General features: G+C 40.6%; 1 protein-coding gene across 1 annotated transcript in view; it reads right to left on the reverse strand.

Moving 5' to 3' along the window:
* Positions 1–12,660, reverse strand: part of LOC106957508 (dolichyl-diphosphooligosaccharide--protein glycosyltransferase subunit STT3B) — a 52,791-nt gene that overhangs the window by 5,258 nt on the left and 34,873 nt on the right. Inside the window, exons 8-12 of the mRNA XM_015048884.1 lie at positions 10,151–10,362; positions 6,121–6,308; positions 4,192–4,363; positions 3,535–3,708; positions 2,099–2,212 (exon numbers count right to left, since the gene is read on the reverse strand). Coding sequence (XP_014904370.1) covers positions 2,099–2,212; positions 3,535–3,708; positions 4,192–4,363; positions 6,121–6,308; positions 10,151–10,362 — 860 coding nt within the window. The remainder of the gene's footprint in view (positions 1–2,098; positions 2,213–3,534; positions 3,709–4,191; positions 4,364–6,120; positions 6,309–10,150; positions 10,363–12,660) is intronic.

Raw genomic sequence — 12,660 nt, forward strand, 5'->3', positions numbered from 1 at the left:
AGTGTTTGAGAAACTCCCCATCGTGTCCCCATTTTATTTCTGTTATTTTTTTTTTTTTTTTTGGGGGGGGGATTTACACTTTCTAAACATAAAAATAATACAGGGCACTATTTTTATTGTTGCAATTATTTCTTTATGTTGCCATTTTCAATCACACTCAAGCAGCTGAGGGTAAAGGTGCCGCAGTTTGTTTTCTTTCGCAGTAACTCAATTTGTTGTCGCATTGCATTGTGAAGTTTGTCATCAACCGTTATTTGTTTCGAACTGCAAATTCCCACAACTCCATAAACTGTATAGCTGGGGTTTTTTGTCATTTAATGTCTCAACTATTTTTTTTCTTTTATTGTTTGTAGCCGTGAGAATATCAGTAAAACCTGCGCTTATCTTTTAAAATATGATTGAATGTTGATTGTGTAGTTAGGGAGCCGTAATGTTTTAGCTGCTGCATAGAAGTAGCTCATTAAGTAGAAGTTTGTTGTTGTTAGGCTCATGCAGTGAACAGTGGCAGGTTTATAGTCAAAAGGTTGAGGTAATTTCTACTTTTTAAATAAATAAACTTCTTGATTTCCATATTCCTCATTCCTAGCATCAATAAAGAAATGTTTCAATCTTTTTTTATAAGGTATTACATTTGTTTAGATGGATTTCTTAGGAAATTTTTTATGATCCGTATCGCTCGACTACAGCTGTAGACGGACCGGTAAATCAAGAGCTCTGCTTTTTGGCTTTGCCTCAACAGACTGGAGCAGCGCCTGCATCACTGCAGACGAAGCTCCAATCCGTCTCTCCTCCTCATCCTCGCTCCATCCTACCATCACTAAAAAAAAAAAAAATCACACACATACTTTAATTCCTCCACTTGAGGCAGAGGCTGACCCCCAACCAAGAGGAAGCAGTCCAACTTCTTCTGGTCAAGAACCAAAGCCTCAGGCTTAGAGGAGCTGAATCATTTTTCAGTGAGAGAAATAAAAAAAAAAAAAATGTTGCTGCAATGAAAGAATTTCATTTGAGCCTTCTTTTGCACATTTTTACCATAGGTGTTAATAAATGTGATTGTACGGCTGGGCATTTGTTGTATTGTTTATCGTCGTCACAATAAATTCTAAATAATGATGTTTAAAAGTTTCAATAACTGCACATTTTGTTGGGATTGTTAGTTTTAATGTTCAATGACTATCAATACAAAGAAATGTGTAAATATGCTTACATACAATTAGTGTGTGCAGTTTAGTGATAAAAATCACACTTAATTATGTGCATGGGTTTTATTTGTGTGTGTGTGGTGATCTGATGCAGTCAGTCTGAGAGTTACCTAAAAAAAGGAAGTTCTAAATAATTCCTACTTGAAGTCCACTTGAAGTGACTGGCTCAGTTTATTAGCATCAGTAAAGTAATGTTTAGAATACGCCATGTTTCTCTTAGTTTTCTTTCTTCTCTGCGGTGTGAAAACTCTAATCTGCTCCTCAGAGTCTCTCCCTCCATCTTGACCTCGGCGTTTTGTCTATCCTGACAACATTCTGAGTTGCTCTGAGCTTCACCCGTGTCTCTCTCTCTCTCTCTCTCTCTCTCCTGCATCGATTCAGCCCAACTTGTAGGCTGAGCTGCGTCTACAGCAGGGATGCACGCACCTGGCACGGCGGATATCCCATCTCTCCACCTGAAATCTGCCATGGAAAGCGGTGACAGATTTTTAAAAAGCTTCCTCCAATCCCTCACATTTTGTCTGACAGCCTCCAACACCACATGCCCCCTAAAGCAATTCCTTTAAAATCCCTTTTCTGTCAGCCGGCTCTGCTTTGAAACTCCTGTGGCAGGAATCCTTCACCTTTAGTGCTGGCAGACGCCTGTTATTTCCTGCCGAAACTGTGTACTCTAAAATAGAGTGCGGCCTTTTCCCTTTGATTGGTGATGGCGGCTGCTTGTTAGTTTTTGATTGCGCCACAGAACCAGAGCTCATTATTTGTAGCCGTGAAGTGGATCATAACGCCAATAAAAATAAATCTCCCGGGAGGGGAACTGTTCCCGAGTCTTAACCTGTCCCCCAGCAGGTGAAGAAACGATCTGCTGAAATGACTTTTTGTTGACGTCGGTCCCTCACCTGCATCTCACCAAATCGATAGTACGACATCTTGTACATGAGGCAGTTGAGCAGAGTCGGCGAACCGGCCTTGTCCACTCTGAACTCCCCCTGCGGAGTGAAGTAGTCGCTCTCCTGAAAAACAACAGGAAGCGTTAAAAATCAGAATACAAACCCGTAACTGAGCACGTTATTCACATATAGTTTCAACTTCCAGACCTGAAAGGCATCCGAGAGCCAGAAATGAATTCAGCTTTATTTATAAAGAACTAAAAAGTCCATTTTTTTTATGTTTGTTGAATGATCAAAAGAATGTGGAAATGTTTCACAGATCATATGAAAATATTTATTAAATTATTTCTCATTAATTTTCTTTAGTTCAAGTAAAATTTTAGCATGCATGTAAAAGATCAACACAAGAGAAATGCATCAGAAGAAAACCTAAATGTCTTCTCTAAGTGATTAATGGTTTTGATCATGCATTATAGTGAGTTTTAGTTTTAATACATTTAATGATTGAAAACAGGAACGTACAAAAATGTCATGTAAAAATAAACATTTCTTTACTTTATACAAGAAGCTAAACTGAGGGTCCATTTTGGCTAAATCCTGAAATCCAGCAGGAGAGCAAAGAGTATTTCTGTGAAAAGTCCAAACCTAAATATTGGTTCAAGCTGCATTTTATCAACACTGAATAGAATACTGGATTATGAATCTACAGGACGCAAAGTATCCACAGAAGATATTGAGAACAGCTGCTATACTTATAACACTTATTGTGGTTCAGACATTGAAAATACCTTCATATGCATCAATACGCACACTGGCAAAAGCTAATGTCTGCAGTCCTGCTCATCTCAGCTCTTGGGGATTACAGCCAATCACCACAGAAGAAAATAAACGTCGCTCCTGGATTGGCTGCTTTGCAAACCCAGCCAATATTGTGTCAGGTAGCATTACGTCGACGCATTTCAGCTTCCCAAGCTGCACTTTCTTTTGAATATTTTAGATATGCTTTAGGATAAAAGAAGAAAATCAGCAAATCTGCAAATTTTCCCACACATAATTAAGAGTCAAGTTGTTCAGAAAAATCCCTAAAACGGCAAGAATCCACTGTTTTAGTCAGAACTTGTCTGCTAACAACCCAAATAGAGTTGGGCAGCTTCAAACCAAACTGACGGCTATAATGTTCATGAAGGCAGAACTGCTGAACTGAAAGATGTTCAGCTCACTGGTAAAGATGTTTACTCTTCTGTCAGTTTGTTACTTTGAATCAAATCAGGCAAAAAAAAAAAAAAAGAACCCAGCTTCCTTTAAGTCCAATAACGCGTCTTCATTCATCTCAGTCATCAGAGATGCATGTTCTCTCTTTCTTCTGGCCATTTCCAACATGAAACGTCAATCTCTCGCGCTGCTGCGTTCTCGTTCGCAGACAGTTACCGCCATCCATCACTCACCCTGATGTCTTTGGGGTGCTCCCCTTCAGCGATCCTCACCATCCACAGGAACTTGTTTATGTCGTCGCCGGAGTAGCCGATTACTCCTCCGAAGATGATCAGCACGTAATCCACATCCAGCGACCTCATAATCTCGTAGGCAGCGCTCTCGTTGGACGACATGGCCTTCCCCACCTGAAAACATTGACAGCTGGAGTTAGACTTTAATTGGCGTTTCCTGTTTTGAAAAGACGCCAGGCTTCAATACTGCAGGGGCAGAAAGGAGAATTATTGAACAGAAATACAATCATGTATTCTCTGTAATTACATTTCCTGTGGATAGACGCTGCAGAGACGAGAGGCAGCAGGTAGAAAAACAAGACGGAGCGGAGCTGGAGGGCTTTACGATTTAACTAAGAGATGAAAACATTTGTCTGCATTCTGCAGTTTAAAGAAAGAAAAATAAATCAAAGGTGGGGAAAAAAAAAATCTGACAAGAATTGACTTATTTCCCTCAGTGAAAATGCGGCAAAACAAGTTTAAACAAGTGATGATGCATAATGTGGCAATTACATAAAAACTCGCTAAAGAGCTGCAAACGACTGAGTCGCAGGAAGAGGAATGCTTTCGTTTCTCTGGGTAGAAGAGCAACATCAGACGGAAACAGGGAGGCTTTACCAGAGCTATGTGACTGTTGTTCCATGTGTTGTTATCAACCAGCGTGGTTCTGTTGGCCATGCCGGCTATCTGGTATCCGTAGTCCCACCACGACATCACGCGCGCGTGCTCATCCGTGTTCTGCCTCAGCCAATAATAAGCCTCTCGGAAGTCGTCCAGGATATTACGAGTCCTAATGGGAAGAAAGAAAACAAGTGAGCACACCGGCAGGAAGGACGACTCTGCAGAAAAGCGCCGACGTCTCCTGAGGTTTTCAAATTTTCTCGCGTTACAATCACTAACTGAATGCGATTAGCTTACACAAAGTAGCACATAAATGAAGCAGGGCTTGTAACATGAATTTGTATTCAACTCTCTAACTTAGGAGTTTTCATAGTGTGAGGACACATTGACAACGGCACCAAACTACATTATCGCTGTTATTTCTGTGTCCGTTTTGCTGTTGCTACACTTGATCTTCCACTCATACATGTTTCACTGATGATGCGAGGTTTACCTTCTTTAACTGTGTATCGCCACTTGATATGATGCTCCAGCTGCCTCGTCACTTACAGTGACTACAGTATGAACTACCCTCTGCTGAGACTGCATTTCATTTAGCTTCCTGCTGAAAAATCTCCTGGAGATTTACAAACAACGCTGTGTCAGTGGAGATTCAGACGCAGGCCAGGAAAATCCCAACTTAAAAAAACTTATATATATCACAATCACCCCTCCCCCTTCTTTATTACTTTGCTTGGCCCAGACACTGTCTTCTTACTCATCATAGTCTTAGGTAATTTTGTAAAATAGACCAAGTACAGACAGATGTGATTGAAAGTATCTATGGATGTCAATTTTTAAGTCTTGCCCAAAATGTTCAACTGGATCTGGACTTTGACTAGGCCGCTTGAACCTGAGTAGACTTTTATTTAAACTACTCCATGAGAGCTTAGGGTTGTGGTCCTGTTGGAAGGCAAACCTCTGCTCTGGTCTTGGCCTCTAATGGGAAAAGCTTAGCTTAAAACACGTTTCAAAAACATTGTATCGTTTTAATTCCCCATAATGATGCTCCTCTTTATGTCTGTAACCTAAAATCCCAATAAAGACATTAAAGTTTGTTTTTATAATGTGGAAAAGCTCAAGCAGCATGAATCCTGTAGCAAGGCCAATTTTGCCTGCAGGAGATATTCATGTTTTAGAACCAGGTGCTTCTTGACAAAGAGTTTTCCATCTTAATGAGACTTATTTGCATAAATAACGGCTATATTAAGTTAAGGTGTTGAATCAGAATAGCAACATCTTATAAAAACAACTCTTCATAAGAAATTAAGAAGCTGTTGGTTATTAAATTTACCTCATGAAGAAAAGTCAATTAACCACATGGTTTATTTATTCCATTAAATCTGTGCGTGTGTATTCGTGTGCGTGTGTGTGTGTGTGCGTGTGCGTGTGTGTGTGTGTGTGTGTGCGTACATCCAAAACGAAGAAGCAAATCTGACAGGCATGTAGCCAAGAATAGCATGATTAAACAATTGTCTGTGCTCCTACAGTAACGTTATAAATTTATGCATGAGAACTTGTGGGTCCACCATTTAGCCTTCAATATTTCTTCCTAAGGGCTTTAAAAGAATAATTAGGCCTGTGAAGCATGGCAGAGAGAATAATATATGAGCTTTTTACAAATTCAGAGAAGGTCCACCGGTGTTTACGTTAACCTACAGAAACCATGTTAAACAATATATCAGATCTTCCAGGGACACGTCAATATTTCCATACAGCTCATGAAATATACATGTGCATGAACCCGAAGCTCTGTGCAGTCCTGCTTACATGCATATGTGCTAATTTGCCAGCAAGACCGTTCAAATCGGTCTTCCTGCATTATGGACCATCACAGCTGCCGGCAGTTACGGGATCTCCACCAACAGAGTGACGCGCGGCTCTCACCCGTCATGGTTGTATGACGCCAGCACCACGCTGGGACTGGAGTAGGCGTTGCTGGTCACCCAGGTGCAGTGGACGGCGAACATCATGAGCAGCATCAGCATGAGCATGGTGACGATGGACTTGATGTTGGGGCCCAGACCCTCCTCTGCCTTCTCCTGCTCCGACACGTGCTTGCGCACCTTGCCCGCCTGCAGGGGGAGACATGCGCTTTTATCACAGACGGAAAAATCCAAAAGCTTCCAGAGGTATAAATTATTTAACGGCATGCATTATTAATCCGTCTAAATGAGCAAAGTCTTTTGGAGTGTCCACAACTCTTTTTTTTTTTTTGCGCTGTGTGAAGACGCGTCAGAGAGCTGCTGCGTGAAACGCTGTGATGAGTTAATATTATTTTACAGCTGAAAATCACGGCTCAGCTGCAGAGGAAGACTGCCAACTGTTAATAAGCACGGCTCCGTCCTCTGAGATGAAAACGGCAGAGTTTAAAATCAGGAAAGAAAAACGTAAATGATGACACAAAATCAGATATTTCCAGGTGATGAGACGTTAAACTGAAAACTAAAACATGTACTGCTGTTGCTGCGTTTCCTACACGCATAAAACACAAAGCAAAGTGTAAAATAAACCGACTGTGGTTTTTGTGAAACCAGCCCGCAGCTTTTGTGAGGAAGAATAAGCTTAAAACTAAGACATCTTGCACAATCTAAATAGTTACGCTGCTTAAGGCTTCAAGAGCTGGAAGACTTGAACATTTTTTATCAATTTATCTTTTTCTTGCTACTCTCCGACGATGCAATATTTGCCATTTCTGCTGGAATTTACTCAGAGTTCTGTGTTCTTTCTTCCAAAGATAAAGATCCCTGGCTCAGTTCTTTTGTGTCTCTTATTTTACAGCCTCTGATGGAGCTTCTGCTGGCATTAGCACCGTTTATCCCCTCCGTTTTGTTCCTACAGAAAGTGCTCTAATCCCACTGCTTCCTTGTTTGGCTGGGTCTCTTTCTTGGACAGAGATATAAAAACTATTACTCTAACTCCTTCTTTTTCCACAAAAAAAACATTATGATTTCATGTTAAGTCGTGTCTCTTCCTGGACGAAAGGAAAGACACTGCTGCTGTTCACTGGAGGCATTTTATTTCTCATAGATCGTACTCTTGACTCAAGTGTTGCTTTGTTTTAGTCTCTCTTTTCTGTTGGCATCGACTATGTAAGTGTAGATTTTTCTCACTCATTGCAGATGTTTCAAAACTCATCCATAAAGCTTCTTCGATTATGCTAACTGGTCCGTTAATAGCATTAATAAGGTCTTTACGGTCACCAGAGTCACCGGTCCTACCATCCATTCAGTTCAAAGTTTGAGTTGTTTTCACTTAACCCAAACATGACGCCATGAGAAATGCTTTGATCACGTCTCGGGTGTGAAAGGCTGTTAAGCTGATTTAAGGCAGCAGTGTAGGTGTTAGAAAGACGAAACCCGAGGCCACTTCCTCTGCTTAGTCTTGCTTTTTCACGGTTAACATAAAAAGCTTCTTTCCCTCCACGCTGGAACCACCTTCCCTGTCAAAAATGTGCATGTTGTCGTTTTCTAAAGAGTGTCATTGTCCTGCAGAAGTAGATGAACTGCAAAGTCATGACCATATAAGCCGGATCTTCAGTGGTGGGTCAGCGTTTTGTGTAGCTGCTGCTTAGTTTCTCGCTGAACTGGACTTGATATTTATCAGATCTGAGCTGGTTTGGTTGCTTTACCCTTGGCTTGAACCAGTGCTGGACAGCGGGGTTCGCTTTAAAATCCCCCCCGGAATATACACTCCTGCTCGGATACTTTCAAAGTACAAGAGAAGTGAAACAAAGTCCAACTCTAAGCACAGGATGTGGCTGTCATCTTTCTCACACCTGCTGTGCAGCTTGGAAAGGTTACAAGTCTGACACTTAGAAACCAAAGTCTAGACACGAAGGAGCGTTTTAGATCAGATCCGAGATCTCGTCAAAGAGGTGTTGTCCAGCTTCTCTGTAATTAAGCACTTAGAATTGTCTTTATTTCTTTCTGGCAGAAGGTGATCCTGTCCCAGAGCTTCTGTGTTCTGCTGGGTGAATTCACTAAGGGTTATTGGTGTCATTAACTTTGTTTACTCTGTACTACTATCCTATGGGAAAGACTTCCTACTCAGTGCTCCTGTTCTTAGCTATGTCTCCTTGATGAAATAATACATTGTTTTTCCATTTTCATAGAAAGTACTCTATGCATCAGAGCTTTTTGTTTTTCTTTCCTACTGAAATTCCTCTTGATTCACTGCTTCTGTGTTTAGCCATTCCTCCTGGAGTCCTTGGTGAAACTACTGCTACAATTTACTCGTGCATCTCCTTTGTTTTTCGTCCCAAACAAAGCTTTCCTGACCCGATCTTCATACATCATTTAGTGCATCACTTCTATAGATCACCACTCACTCTGAACATGGTAGTGAAGAAAGTTTCTTCTTGCTAAAAGACGGATGTTCCTTTCCACTGTCACCACATGCATGCACATGACTGGTTTTGTAATCGTCTTTGAATCAGACTATGTAAGGCTGTAGGCGAGATTGACAATATGAATGTCATAATGGATTGATTTTGATTCAATCCTAAAAACCGGATCCATTTTTCTAGCAATGTGCTTGGATATAATATTGTGATTAGCATTTAGCTAATCACAATATTATCTGAACTGTGGCAGTTTACTGGCATTTGTAATGAGATCTCGAGCTGCTGTGCGTGATAAATGTTTGGCTTTCTGATTTGATGAGAAGAGCTTGCACTTTCTTCACAGGTTGCTCTTGTGGAACAGACCCATTACCTTAATTAAACCGCCTGAATAAATAAAACTTAATTAAGGGCCTAACTAACCGAATGTAAACAGGACTACTTCAGAGGACAGAATCCTTTAACAAACAAGCTTTCTGCAGGACGACACGGTGGTGATGCTGAACGATCTGCTCATAAAAGTGTTTACGATCTCTCTGAATTAAGTCGTCAGTATAAACAATACTTAAATTATAATGTTCAGTTTCATTCATTGCATTTAATGCTCTTAAATCAATAACTGCATGTGCATGCTGTATATGTATTTTGTTTTTACAGGCGTTCATTTGGTTTACGAGACTCGTTCCTTAAACATAAACACCTCCAGGAAAGCGCTGCTGGGGTCGCAGGGTGGGAAGAACCTATCCACATCTTATTTTTTTTAATTACTGTTGTGAAATGATTTCAGAACGCGCTTCTAAATTCAATGAAGTGAGCCGGTTAAGAGGATGTCAACGACGTGAAACTGCAGCAGCTGAGTCACTGCTGAATCACAGTTTACTCAAACAGTTGGGGAGCGAGGAGGGAAGCAGAGAGACGTGGTCAATACGTTCAAACTGCAAAGGCTGTGGTGAGACCTCAGCAGTTCATTAACACCTAAACACCATACAGGTGCATCCAGTCAGTTCATTTCTGCTTAAAACGCAACACATTTAGGTTTAATATAGATCTACTACACAAAGACAGTTTATGTTTTTAATTATCTTTTTTTCTTCTTTTAATTGGTCTCATCCAGGACTGTAAAGATCAACACGGAAATGTTGACCTACTGACAAGTACGTACACGGACAGCTATGCGGACTACAGTACACATACACAAAATTATTTGTTTGTAATGCTCTACACAGTTATGGGGAATACTGTTGACATGACAATCCAGCAGACAGTTATTGACACACAGAGGCTAACAAGCTTTAAGGAGAAGCCGATTCCTTGGTCCAGCTGGACTTGACACCTACCCACACTGCCAAAAGCACCAACACTGGCCTTAATGACCATGAACCTGTCTGGCCAGTAAGCTGGCTTCACCATTTGTGTCATTTTCAGATTCAAGTGTTAACTTTCTCTTACACATGACCATCAAAGATAACACAAACACTGATAATATTTCACTCTGTGTGCAATTAGTTTATATAAAACGAGTTTCCCTTCACTTTTGAATTAAATAAAGCTCTGGGTTTTTCCAGCGAGACTCGCCTTGTCGTAAAGGTTCCCAGAGTTCCTCTTGTCGTCCTCGTCGCTGCTATCTTCAGCAGGCGGCTTCTCCCTCTTGGTGTCGTCTCCCATGTAATGCTCAAAGACGCTGGAGAACGCCACAGCAGACAGCATGCACACCACCGGCGTCAAGGTCAGCATGAGCCTCACCATCACTCCGGCAAAGTACACGGCACTGATGGCGTACAGGGCCACTGGGCAGGCAGAGAGAAGAGGAAGGAGGGTAAGAAATCGTTCGAAGCCGAACAAAAAAGGATAAACAAGGTCTGAATGCAGCTGAACGGAGATAAATCTGCAAAATAAAGAGACTGGGCAGTAAAAGTCAGGCAGCATAATCAGTCTTTGCAGAGAACAATGGCTGAACATTATCCTTGCCCAACCTGCTCTACAGGTGCACGGCTAATCAATAGCCTTTATTGGTTAATTAGCTGCTGAACAGAGGCAGACTGCTATGATCCTTTTCTTAAGAACTAAAAATCTGCCTTACTTTGGTGCCCCAAGTGTCTTTTACTGCAAGCATAAAAAGGTTTTGTGAAGATGCAGTCGGTCGGTCGGTCGGCTTAAAAGCTGAAAGATCTTAACACTTAACAAGCAGCTGAGTCACGAAAACAGGAGGCTGATTTATAACCCCAAGCAAATCAAAAATATTCTACCAAGGCATGTAAGGACAGCAGATAACCACTGCAGAATGAGAGCTTTCAGCTCCATCCGGACATAAATGAAGACCCTGTGGTGGAAAAAACATTTATTTAATCAAGAATGAAGCACCTGTCAGCCTAAAGTTCACAAAAACTGCTCAAGCTGAAATATCCCTGCCAAACTGCCAAGATGTGAGTAACGCGACACTGGCTGCTGGGAGGAATAAAACATTTAGCGCAACCTCTAATGTGAAACCGTTATATTACATGCGTCTACATGACGATTTTTCATTTTTCACATATACATCAGTTGCCAGATTTTGTTCCAAGGATCATTTGAAATTCGGACAGTAAAGGAAACGATTAACATGCAGCAGGATTTACTGTAGTCCGTTATTAATGTCAGTCTCAAAGTACATTAGGAAAGAGTTTGTTACACTAAGCTCCCCTGTGTTTCTTCTGCAGCAGGTTTTGTCGAGTGGATTTGTGCGAAACTGTAAATGTCACTTTAGTTTCACACTAGTCAAAAATTGTTACCCCGACTAGATATAATCAATGATGTTGACTGTATTAATGAGCCAGCATTAATGTTTTTATTCTAGAAGTAATTATGAATGTTTTCTTCCTTCCCTGCTGTGTGAGCATAAAGTGTAATTGATTGACTATCTGAGCTGCAGCTTCATAACAAAGGTGGTGGATAAAGCTTCTGATTAACTATTAAATAAGCCTGATTGAGAATGTTTCTCAAAGTTATCACAGTTTGAAGTGGTCTTAACAATAGGAATCCTTCAAATTAGGTGAAGATAAACTACAGGTCGGCACGGTCTGAAATGTTTCACTGCAAACCGCAGAACAACAAGAGCAAAGCACAGAGAGCTGCTGATGAGCCGACAGTAAAAACAAAACCATCGCAAGTTTGTTTTTTTAAGATGCTAACTGATATCTGGAAAAGTTTGATATGTTTATCCTTACACATTTTCCCCTAAATAATTGCTTGATTCTCAATTTGTTTTCCCCTGTTCTGAATTAATTTAAGATGCTAATACCAAACTGACAAACCCATAAATACTACATGCAGCCAGTTAATAAAAGTCATAAGCTGCATTAGGGAGGCATCGTCTGAATGTTGTATTTTGAATAAAGGGTGTGATAGGAGTTTAGCCTTTTGGCTAAATTAGTTGAGACATTCTTCTTCGTTTTGAACAATTTTACTGAATTTTATTTTGGTCCCAAACTCAACAGGAGAGGTTTTCCAGAGCTGAAGAAATGGCTGCATGTAAGTAAGACAACCAGCTCCGTCTCTTAATTATCTACACCACAGAGCAACATGTTGGTTTGTGTTCTGCTTGTTGCTGGTTTGACATGTTGAAAGCAAACCGAGCAGCTGCATCGAGCTCTACTATTATTAACTTATGAGCAAACATTCTGTATTCTATCTGCCTTCGTCTCCGTCTGTGGTTTTGAAGGTTTCTCACTAACTGACAAAACAAAGATATGTGCAATAATAGACAATACTGGAAGCCTATATTATGTTAAGGGCTGACCAGTTTTTATAACTTCAGCCAAAGTTTGAAGATCATACAATCAAAAACAAAACTTCTAAAGCATTGAAGTCGTCAGGCTTCATTGTTTGTCCCTCAAACATCAAAAATTGTTTATTTATTTTAAATCTATGCAGTGGATCTCAGCTCGACTCAAAATAATGGATTCAGCATCCCAGTTTTTAGCAAAATAAAAAAAATATTTGCAGAAAGCAAAGCAGGAGTAAATAAACTGAAGGCAACAGAAGCAAAAAAAAAAAAAAAAAAAAAAAAAACAAACAGCCCACATGGACCCAAACACAACGGGAAAAAT

The sequence above is a fragment of the Poecilia latipinna genome, unplaced genomic scaffold (genome assembly GCF_001443285.1).
Source record: "Poecilia latipinna isolate Pla-1442-1.1 unplaced genomic scaffold, P_latipinna-1.0 Scaffold909, whole genome shotgun sequence".
NCBI lineage: Eukaryota > Metazoa > Chordata > Actinopteri > Cyprinodontiformes > Poeciliidae > Poecilia > Poecilia latipinna.